Consider the following 12,232-nt stretch of genomic DNA (forward strand, 5'->3'; position numbering starts at 1 on the left):
TTAAAAATTAAAGCATGCATGCACAATAGAGAACCCGAAAAACATCACCCCCACCCCTGCCCTGACTCAAGCAAAAAGCCAGTGGATGGGTAATGCCCGCTCTGCTGCAAACAAGGCGGTGGGTAATATTGCCAAACATACCTGAAACAAAGACTCCCCTGCCAATTCTCTTTGAAGTCTTGGGAACCTCATCAGGCATAATCGACCTTTATGTTTTGTTACAGACTGTTGTAATTCAGAGTCTTGTGAAATCACTTCTTAGATGTCTCATCCAATTGATTGCATTGATTTACATTGTGTAATCCACCTTGAGCCTCAATGAGAAAGGTTTATTATAAAGTAAAATAAAACAAACATTACTTTCCTCAAGAACCCCACTTAAAAATGTAGACCACAGTCACATTGCATTTTATATGTAAATTTTATTGTAAAGAGTAATATACAGTTGCTGTTGTATTATCTACAGGATATATGAAATATGGATATAGAGAAATGATTCTATTAATTGGGTTTATGAAGACAAGGCTATCAACTGATGTGCACAATCCAGGTTCATTCATCCATTAAATAACCTAGATGAGGAGCATTTGCCAGGGCTTGGTGTCCTCACACTGTGAGATGGTAACTTTTTAATACTGGTCAGCTGAGGATAAGCTGCAAGTATTTAAATACATCTTGAAAAATACTGAAACAGAATATGAGCATAGTTCATATTACATCCTATATATGTACAGAAGCATGAGGTAGGCTTTGTTAAGAATATTCCTCAGGGGAAGAAAAAGCTAAGAGCCTTTGAAGTCAAACAACGCCCCCCCCCCCCCCCTAATATGACTTTGATCAGCCATTGCCCTGATGATACAGGAGAAGGGCATCAGAGTCTGGGAATGCTGGTTTGAGGCCACAATCCCCACATTGCTTTATATTTGCTCAGCAAGCTCCCAAATCAGTTTGTAATAAAATTATTTTTTTCAAAAATGAGTAGTAATAGGGTCCAGAGTCAGACCATGGCACAATTTTGAGCAACTGGATCAAAGAAACAAAATAAGTCAAACTTGAAAATGTGGGGTTGCAGCACACCATTCCTATACACATTTACTCAGTCCCTGTGATCTCAGAAGAGATTTCAGAGTAAATGTATTACCAGGTAAGTACCGTTGAATACAGGAGAAAATACCGAGCTAATAGACAAGTTTAAGATGTGCCTGCTAGTTCGAAAAGGTTGAACTCCACAAACATCTTCTTATTATACAGTTTGCATAAAATATTTCCTTTCAGATATGTACAGAGCGTTCACACAAGAAGCAGCATGTTCAGTTTTCACACTTTCAACTTCAGAGGCTTCTTGGGTTGCTTGCAAATCCTCGGTTTTTTCCCCAGCAGGAATATTCAAGTATAATCTAAGCATACCTATAGACAAAGTATCAGAACAAATTGTAATAATTGCGCCGTCTAACTAAACAGAGAACTATAAAATAAAATTTTGATCTTAACTGTACAGGTGAAGAACCTATGTATGGGAAAGCACAGAGATCATGAAGAACACAGATAAGTCACACAATATTATATGTATACATGTGTGCAGGTGTGCAAATAGATGTAGAGGAACATAAAAAAGGCTTACCTAACTAGTTAAGCTTTACATTTCATTTAGTACCACTGATTCCATGTCAGTGACCATCTTTGGCCAACTGTATCAAAGTCATCCACCATCCAGTTTTTGCAACCTGGAAAGGGCTCAAGCTTTGGATCTACTGCCTCCCATTAAGTGACTGTGCACCTATTAAGTTTGCACTCTCTTCGTTTTGAGTAGCCTCCTGTTGTCACTGGCTAAATGTGGGGGCAGGAGAAGTATGCCCCCTGAAGCAAACAAATTACTACTTTTCCAACCACTGCATCCCCCAAACTGAAACAAACATCAGTACAATTTTCAGTGCCGGGGAAATCTTGACAAATTGAACCAAAAAATGATCTGACTATCATAATAGTCTGAACTGATACAGCTTTTATGGCATTTGTGCAAGGAATTATGCAGCAGTTTTCTATGATCTCTGTGTTTTCTACTCTGTCCTTAGTGTCTACTTCTCTTTCAATATGTCAAATCTCAGTTTAATCAGCAAATCAACATTAAGCTTTTCCTACATATTGCAAATAGCAGTTATTCAACAAAAGCAAGAGTCAAAATTTTAAAATTATTTACTGTGTTTCAGGAAAAATAAACACTATTCTAAGGGTGTTTGGCTCTCTATTGTAGCTCTCCTGGTGTTGTGTTTCAATGCACTGCTTCGACTGGTTTACAGTAGGTTGGATATAAGGACTCCATTCCATTAATTTAGAGGTCTCTATATGATGCTCCTTGCTTAGCAAAAGGAAATCCTTGGCTACAACCCAGTGTATACACTTTCTTCTCTCACGGGTGATTGATGAAGAAGACAAGCTTATTGCTATCATAACAAACATGTGTACAGAATGCTCACATGAGAAACTGACAGGTTTGCAATAGTTATACAAATTTAAAATATGATGATGGGAATAACTGAAAAGATTTCTATGAGACAGCAGAATACTCAGATCACTGCAACATGTAACATTTAAAAATCATTCTGGCTAACTTAGATTGGTGCAAAGTCATGAATTAATTCAGTTTTTTTAAAGTATCAGATGTTATTTATTTAGAATATTTATAAAACCGGCCTTTGCCCAGGAATCTGAGATCCAAGCCAGGTAATAACATACCATTTTAAATAAAAACAATTAAAATCTTGTAACAAGTCAGAATAACAATTAATAATTCCAATCTGCAATTAAAATTACCACCTGGCTGCCTTTTTGTAACTCCTTAAATGCCCTTTTAAAACTTCCATCTTATACTTTTTCCTGAATGCCTTGAAATAAAGAGTTCTTCTTAACACATTCAGAGAGGTTGGTCCATGCAGACTGTTAAATTATCTGTCCAAGATTAATCTTCGTTAAGAGCATTTCTTACCTAAAAAATGGATTCTTTAAATCAAGGACGTTGCCTGACTTAAACCCAGTCTCATCCACTACAGCAACAATCTGGATGTCATAACTCTGCCTGCAAAACAAACAAACCAACAAAAAACTCCTCAAAATGGCAATTATGGCTATAATAATTTTCATCAGGTATCAACATGTCAAAGTAACTGGTGCTCTATTTGCTCATGTTTTGATTCATAAATATTTTAATGTGTAATATTGGTTAATATAATCAGGATCCTCAGTTAATCAATTGATTTGATTAATCAGAATTATCATTGTGAAAAGCAGTTGGTAATGATGGTACTGAATTTGGGACCGGAAGGCTTTGAATACAAATGTTAATATATTGTCGAAGGCTTTCATGGCCAGATTCAACTGGTTGTTGTGGATTTTCCGGGCCGTGTATCACAGAGAGAAGTGACTGGACACAGTGTGTAACACACTTCTCTCTCTGATACACCTCTGAAGATGCCAGTGAAACGTTAGGAACAAGATCTACCATACTACGGCCACACAGCCCGGAAAGCCTACAAAAACCAGACAAATGTTAATACTCCTGTCTGATAGGGATGTGCATTTGGACATCCCCAGACCAATATATACATTCAGAGATATATATCTGAAAAACACTTCAATGGAGATTTTTGCGGAAGGGGGAGGGGTAACTTTCAAGTATCCAGGTGGTATTTGAGATTTTCAGGAATACCAGATATTGATTCACACAAAAAATCTGGATATATTTGGGAATATCTGAAAATAATTCAGGCTGGCATTTTAAAGTCCCAACCCTGTTTTTCTTCAACTTTACAAGTTTTCTGGACAACAGGAAGAAGGGAGGAAGCTCTCCCAGGTATTTAGGTCAGGGGGAAGTATTAGGAGGAGAATCTCTGGTGGAAATATAAATGCAGTTCCAAAAATATTATTCTTGTTACTCTCAGAAATAAAAAGCTCTCCACGACTATCACTGAAACAAGAGATGTTAAGAAAATAGATGCATATCTCAATTTAAAACAAGCATATCCCGGAAAACAACCTACAGTGAAGCTCATTCATGTTACACTGGTGTTATGGTTCTTCTTTACAAGGAGTGGAGGGAACAGAGGGACAGTGAGAGCTGCTGGGTATGCCACATTGACAGTCCTATCCAAACCCAGAGGCGGCAGGATGCAGTGCTAGTGCAGCACTGCCCAACCATCTCCAATAGGGATTTTCAGAGGTGCAAGGGGCTCAGAAAAGCCTTGACACTCCCTTGCCACCAGAAAGCCCCATATGGTTTAAAAGACATACACTACCAAAAAGGTGGGGTAAGTCCAAGGGCTGATGTGCCACACAATTAGCCTTAAAGGCTTAAACCCTGTGTGGGAGCTGATCAATGTTGGCTCAACCCCCAGGAACATCCCTGGCCCACCCCACCCCCCAGTGGCATCTGAGCAGGGTGTCCGTGCAGACCTGCTGCAGCCTGGATGTCTGGTGGTGGTGGGGCTGTGGTATGTGCAGCTGCCAGTGTATCTGCCCCCTCTGCCAGGGTAAGTGCCCCAGGGAGGGCAAATGTGTTGGCATGAGGTTGCACCCTTTGGATGGGCCTGTAATCTGTGGTTCTGCTGGGATTCTCTTGCTTGATGCTGGGTTTTTTTTTACCTTATTGGTTCTGTTTGCATTTTTTGGGGCAGGGGGTAGGGTTGCCAGTGGTTGGTCTGGGCTTGGCTGTTGGCTTCTTTGAATTACTCCATAAGAAACAACGGAGACAAGTAAGATAGTCAGAGGCACACTATTCAGAGGCACATAGAATTGGACACCTTGATCCTATTTGCTTGAAACTTGGGTGGACTTTAGTAGACAGGAGAGATTAGGGCCCCCGCAATTTTTGTGTACTTTGGTTGAAAAACAGCATCTCCAATACTCCATCCAAAAGTCTCTCATGGGGAATCGTGGGACCCAGATAATTCCAGAATCCATCCCCCTCACAAAAAATATAATCGAAACTGTGCTGGGGGACCAGAGTACCCCCATCCCAATACTGATATTTAGACCACTGATTGTTCAGTGTGTATCCATACCCTCCAAGCCAGGCTTAAATTCTTCCAAAGTTTGAGCCCAATTTGGAAGAGGCTCATCCTGTCACTAGGAGGTAGTGACCGTTGCCCCCTTTCCTGCCAATGAAGCCTCCATACTACCTTCAGAAGAAGAGTTTGGATGTTTACCCCACCTTTCTCTCCTGTAAGGAGACTCAAGGTGGCTTACAGGCTCCTTTCCCTTCCTCTCCCCACAACAGACACCTTGTGAGGTAGGTGGGGCTGAGAGAGTTCTGAAGAACTGTGACTAGCCCAAGGTCACCCAGCAGGAATGTAGGAGTGCAGAAACACACTTCGTTCACCAATAAGCCTCTACCATTCAGGTGGAGGAGTGGGGACTCAAACTCGGTTCTCCAGATTAGAATCCACCTGCTCTTAACCACTATACCATGCTGGCTCTCACCACTGCCACAAATAACTGGGATACTATTGTTTAATACTGTTGCAAGGTCTTGAGTTTTTAACTAGGATTTTCTAAACTTGCAGGAACTACATCTTGGGTTTCCTAGTGCCTAGGATGCCTGAAAAAGCTCCTGGTCTCTCTAGAGCACAACTGAAAGTAGAACAGAGGCTGCTGGAATGCCTTTCTGCCATGAGGGTGGTGTTTTGTGTTTTTTTTTTGCCATTTCTTTAAAATTATCTGCAGCTGGAAAATTGTTATGGTGTTGACACACCAAAGTGAGATCCCAACTACTAATAATTTTAAAAATGGGTAAAATGCATGTTAGTTGCAAGAGAAGAATATGTTTATTTTATTTATTTACAAAGTTTATATTCTACCTTTCTGCCCTTACAAAGACTGAAGAATGGCAAGTAGGAGGGGAAAAAACCTGTGCAGAAGCTACACTGCTGTTGCAAATCCCTTTGTATTTGCAATAAGGGGGCGGCAGGGACTTACCGCGGCCGCCATTTGCTGCCAGGGGAAAGGCGGCGCGCAGCTCCTTCCCCTTCCTGCTTCATGGTGGGGGCGGGCCCATCCCTGGGCTGAGTGGCGACGTGGCCTGGTGGGAGGGTGACGTCAGAGCGCCAGCGCCTGGCGTCGGCCACCTGGGCCGCCCCCTCGCCATTTAAGGCGGTGCTGAGCCGAGCAGGCCCTCTTTCTCCCGCCGCCGAGATAGTCCCACCCACCGCTCCCTGTCTGCTTGAAGGGGTACTTAGGTTCTAGATTTTGTTTCTCTTGTCATAGCCATCCGGAGGTTTGCGCATGGGGGACTGATCTTGCTTGGGGTAAGCTGCTTGCTAATCCCCTTTGGAACCTCCTTTGGAACCTCCTTATGAAGTAGGGGTGGAGCAAGCACGGGGTCTGGCAGTCCAGGCTTGGGCTGAGACCGCTTGCGCCCCCCCCTCAGCAAATGGGGGATTCTTCAGAATGCGGCCCACCGCCTGTCTGGAATTTTTCCCCTGTTTGTTGCTGTCCTTTTAACTCAGAGTGTGAGTTTATTTTCCTCAAACAGCGGGTTTGAAGAAAGCGGTTTTTGGACAGCCTGCTTGGCTGCCCAGCTCTCAGATCAGACCCCCATGCTGCGCCTAACGCTTATCTGCTCTCTCTTGTCAATAAAGAAAAAGGCTATGGCCAGTTTTTATTTACCACAATAAAGTGTTTGCGTATTATTTCCACTCAGTTGCATGCTTCTTTCCAGTCTAGCCTTCCCTCCCTCCGGCGGCAATAATGAATGGGGAATGGGGAATCACTCTTGTGTGATCCAACCAGTTATTTCATAAATACTCATCATACATACAGATAATGAGGATTTTATGTCAACTGCGGTGTGCATCTATTGCACTGCCATTTGCAATAGCTTCAGCTAGACTTTAAAGGGATGTTATATTCTTCTTGTGTTTTAAGTTTCAAATGTGCAGATTCTATATAATGTCCCTGCCAAAAACATGTGATACAGCATGGGATTACAGGAGAGAGATGAGAGCATGCTGCAATTGTTACCAGCTTTTCTATGCTGAATCTGCTACTCTGTGGCTAAAACATTAATGCTACATGAGATAGCAGAAAAGCAAGAAATATGAAGGTCTAGTATCTCTCTTTGTAAAGGCTTGGTGACTTACAGTGTAGCAAAAAAGCTGAGAATCATTTTATTGCCACTGATAAAACTACAACTTGCAACAACTACTTGGTTTGTATTATATTTTTCCTTACATTCATCAAATTCACAACAATGAATAATAGGACAGTGATCAGTTTTGATAAACTCAGCTGGTCAAGGATCTTTGATATTCTTTAGCGTGAGGATAAACTAAAAAAAAAAAAAACCCAGAGGAAGAGAAGTACTCTCAACAGTTGATAAAGCCAACATAGTTTTTGTCAAATACAGGTCCTAAATTCTTTCTCATTATGAAACTGTCAATCTGATCAAGTTATCAGACAAGTCTATACAAATCTTTCTGCAGGAAAAAAACGTATAGCAGGGGGAAAGTCAAGGTGCCTGGCCTTTAACGAAGGTCTTGGCAAGTGAGCCATATTACTATAGAGACAGTGTTGTAATCAGAACAGCAGCAGTGGCTGTGCCATAATGTAATGTGAAACATTGCTTTTTCCCTTAGGTAACTGATACCCTTTACCTTTGAAAAGCAGATATTGTAATATAAGCAATATAATCTCCTTTATGTGAAAGTGTTTAACCAGAAAACTTGGAACACCAGAAAATTCCATGTTGGGTATTTGTTGTTAGTGTGAATGAGGCATTTTGATTTTATCAGGACCCAGCTGTCTTGAGTGATTTGCATCCTGAGCAACAAAAAGCAGCCCTGTTTGAGTTGAGATACAGAGGATGATTTGCACCTACTTACATGAACATAACCATAGTTAGAGATGTGTACTTGGAAAAAATATGGCATTATTCAGTTTTGAGAATGGGTTCCATGTTGGTATTCCAAAGTATTTGGATCCACAATACCATTTTGGAATTCTGGTTCAGCTTTTTTCAACATTCTGAAATTTTGGGGTTCATTATTCCTTATGGCAGGATTCTTCCTGGGGGGCTGAAGTGGCTGCTTTTAAATCACACTACTCAAGAATTTTAGGGAACCTAGCCTGTGCACTAAATACCAAAAGTTTCAAGGGAACTGGATAAAAGAGACCAATTCTACAGGCCCCTGAATAAAGTGACCCTTACCATCCTACATGTCTCTGTTTTCTATGTGTGGGGGAACAAATCCAAGAAGCCAATAGACAAACACACAAGTGCTACCAATGGCCAAAAGCCTCCAAATGCAAAAGAACCAAGAAGCCCAGCAGAACCAACATCAACCCAAAGAATCCCAGCTAGCCCAATGTGGTAATCTCAACATAACCAATGTCAAACGAATGAACTCAACTTGGACTCCCTCCCCAAACACAAACCCTTTGAAAATTAAAAATGCAAAGCAATTAGAAATTCTTAAACAAGCCAAGAAAAGAGAACCCAATAAATCAGCACAAACCTTTTAAAGTTTAAAAAACACAACACAACAAGGAAAACTATTTTTAAGGCCCCATGCTCACCATAGTGCACCAGGATAATTAAAAACCTAAACACAACAGGATTACATCTAATACAATTGCTGGAAATGGAACTGAGAAGAGCTGAGTCTTTAGTCTCTCAATGCCTTAGCAATACTGAAATGCAGACTGAGATCACACTTCTCCATAACCCATACAAAGCCCTAAAATCATGGTCAGGAACACTGCCGGTCCCTTACTTCTCTACCATTTTGATTCCTAAGTTTAGGTGAGTCTCCTCCAGAGCTAGATTTGATATCCTACCATCTGCTGTCTTATATGGAAGATTTCATAAGCAGCTTTTTGAGACGTGGCAATGTCTATGCAGTGCTAATATGGTAGACACAATCTCATACATATTTCTTAACTGCAAATTATATATTGAAGTTAGAAACCATTGGATTAGCCTTTTGATACTTCAGTTTAAAGAACTAAATTATTCTCCAGTTACTGAGATCTTTTTGATTAAATTCCTTCTTGAAGATGTCAATATTTTATAGTATGTGGCTAAATTCTGTTTTCATGTATGCAAACAATGGAATGATTTGGTAGGTAAGGGCTCAGATTCTTAGGTATTATTTAAATGACAATCTTTTCCCACTATTGCTGCAGACTGAGGAATCGTTTGGATGTTAAGAATGAATATTTTAACTGTTTTGATTTACTGTTTCTATAGCAATGATAACTTTTTATCGCTGAAGTAATATTATTTTTTAATCACTGGTCTAAGACTGTAAATTAATTTTTAAGAAGACCCAGAAAGAAAATAAATGCCCCCATATCACCCAGATGAAAACAAACAACCCCCTGCAAAATACTTGAAATAATATGTTAAAACAAGGGGGAAAGTTTTCAAGCAAGCAGTAGAAGGTAGCAGGGGGCAGAATGATCAGAGCCTTGGCAGCATTCTACTCCCAAAAAAATCTTACCCTGAAATAAAGTCAGGCTGTAGCCAGCCCTGCCATTTATCACCTTTGCCCATTGTCAGAGGGGAGGCCTTTGGCCGTTTGTACACGGCCAGCTGAGAAGGGTTGCATCAGCATAGTTTATGCCGATGCACCCAGTGGTGGAATTCAGCAGGTTCGCACCACCTCGGCAGAACCGGTTGTTAAAATGGTGCTTGAAAACAACCACTTCTTAAATTATTTGAATCCCATCATCAGAACCGGTTGTTAAATTATTTGAATCCCACCACTGGATGCACCCCTCTGGGACTGTTCACATGGACAGTCCTGCTGGTGGCGCAGCCTTCGCACAGGCTCTGCCGCTCCCAAACGGCTTACCTTCTGCCGCCTTCCGTTGTGTTGCGAAGGCCAGGGGACACGTCCCTGGGGCCAGAAAGCGTGTCCCCTGGCCTCCACAAAGTGACAGAAGGTGGCAGAAGGTAAGAGCCGTTTGGGAGGGCTGCGGGAAAAACATCGGCTTCCACCTGGTGCCGTTCGCTCGGCACTGAATGGAAACTGGAGTTTTCCAAAAAACCCGCTCCCTGAGCGAGGTTCAAAAACGCCTTTTTGGTGGGAGGGAGCGCCACTGCATCAATTTGGCAGCGGCGCCTGTGCAAAGGCTCCCCTCCAAAACGGTGTTTTACTGGGCTGAAATCAACAATTTCAGCACATGCGGAAACAGTCTATGATAGAATTGTTGTGATTGAGCAGATCGTTCTAGTGTTCCCCCTAATGTGTGATCCCTTTTTCCTAGGAGAACTGCTTCCATCCCCTTCCCTTCTGTTTCCAAGTAAACTTGTAAAAAGAATGTAAAAATCCAAGCCTGGGATCCTTAAAATGCCTCCCCTAGGTATTCCTGAGTAGTTCCAGAAACATTTGGATCCCAGATAACAGTATTCCTGAGAATCCCTAATATTATTCTGATACCCAATTATATTTGCCCAAAATGCTGATAAGGTATTTTGAGGGGTTTATATTTGGACCTTAAATATTTGAATGGACATTCCTATGCATAATAAAATTATATAATTTAGGGTAGTCCGCTTGACATGTAGCCTTTTCCATTATAGCTCTCATCCTATGCAATGAGCGGGTGAAAGGACACCACCTCTGGACATATTCAGGAGAGACTGGAAGGTCACTAGTCCTTTTAATGGGGGATAGGCTACAGAATTTTTTAAAAAATGTAAACAACCAAACCAGATGAGCAAATTATTTCCTGTCAGGGTTGCTGCATTACACCTGTGTTAATGATTGTCATGGCTGCCTTTCTTGGCCTCAGCCTCCCAGCAGCAGACGTAGGAAAAAGCTTTTCGTAGGCTTCTGACTGTTGCTTTAGTTACCTATTTCTCACCTTACTTGCCTTGGACTACTTTGCAGATCCTGATCCTAATCTGGCCCTGCCAATTTAGTTGTTTTGTTTTCTCTGAACTCTCTCAGCCTCACCTACCTCACAGGGTGCCTGTTGTGGGGAAAGGAAGGGAAAGGAATTTGTAAACTGCGTTGAGACTCCTTGCAGTTGAGAAAAGAAGGTATAAATCCAAACTTCCTCTTCATCTAAGTTCTCAATCATGTGGGTCCCTGATTCTGATCAGAAACATGGTGTACAGGCAAAAGGAGCTCCTACCTCCCATCCGCATGCCATTTTTCTTCTCTTGGGGGCACATGGTTCATTAGGAGCTACATGTATACCGCATCAGCACACATGCAGTTGCCAGTGTGGCAAACATTACCCTACGGAGGCTGTTTTGGGTTGGGACATCAACACAGACGGTGAGGCACACATTTAAAAAATGCATTCCAATTAGGAAATCACAGCAGACATCTGACTTAAATCCATATGGAGGTCAAATGTCAAAAATAATAGGTAGTTCAGTTCTAAAACTAACACCAAGTTCAGACTAGCACTTAACAATCACAGTTTCAAAGTCATAATGAGGTACTGAACTCCATTAACATTAATATGTTCAACTAGCACTATTCTGTCCTAATGTGCACATGCTGGAGTTCAGTAACAGCAATTTGTAACATCCCAGAATGTTGTCTTGTGGGGCAGTGATGACTTTTTTGTCTCAGTCTGGTCAGCCAAGCTCACTTCCGCTGATCTTGTAAATTCTTAAGTGGTATGAAACAATCTAAAGTATCCCAGTAGGGATAATTAAAGTGTTCACATTCCATGAAGGACAGTACAGAAAACTTGGAATGGGGAAATTCTGGACAGATGTAATGAAAGTGAGAATGTCTCTTGCTCTTGTGATACAATGACTAGATTTATTTTGTTACACATTTCAGCACAATTCAGGCAGAGCAGTTTAAAATTTGGGCAAGCCAATAAGATCTTTGGTTCACATTCCATTCTGAAAGGATTTTGATGCTATTGATATGTAAACGTAAGCAGAAGAACAAAACATGGCCCTGCACACTCTAACCTAATACTGGATAAGCAAGGTTTCATCTAACTCAACCAACCCTATAAAATGGCCCCGTACCTTGATATACCTGCCCTGGCCACCTATATCCAAGTTATAGTCACACTGAGAGTGAACTAGGATAATACACTGTATACTGGTCTCCCCTTAAAATCAACAGGTCCAGAATGCCATGACTTTACGATTTGCAGGACCTAGACAGAGCGTGCATATTACTATTATTCTGCAGATACTCAATTGGTTGCCCATTTGTTATCAACTTCAGCTTACATAATTGGCTATTACATGTTAAGCCCC

At 41.4% G+C, this 12,232-nt stretch overlaps 1 protein-coding gene across 2 annotated transcripts in view; it reads right to left on the bottom strand.

Moving 5' to 3' along the window:
- Nucleotides 1-402: 402 nt before the first annotated feature.
- LOC125436461 (histone-arginine methyltransferase CARM1-like) overlaps nt 403-12,232 on the bottom strand; it is a 73,809-nt gene continuing 61,979 nt past the window's right edge. For both annotated transcript variants that reach the window (XM_048503472.1, XM_048503471.1), the window contains exons 12-13: nt 2,984-3,073; nt 403-1,407 (exon numbers count right to left, since the gene is read on the bottom strand). In XM_048503472.1, the coding sequence (XP_048359429.1) occupies nt 1,398-1,407; nt 2,984-3,073 (100 nt within the window). In that variant the 3' untranslated portion in view covers nt 403-1,397. The remainder of the gene's footprint in view (nt 1,408-2,983; nt 3,074-12,232) is intronic.

This window comes from Sphaerodactylus townsendi, linkage group LG07 (genome assembly GCF_021028975.2).
Source record: "Sphaerodactylus townsendi isolate TG3544 linkage group LG07, MPM_Stown_v2.3, whole genome shotgun sequence".
Lineage (NCBI taxonomy): Eukaryota > Metazoa > Chordata > Lepidosauria > Squamata > Sphaerodactylidae > Sphaerodactylus > Sphaerodactylus townsendi.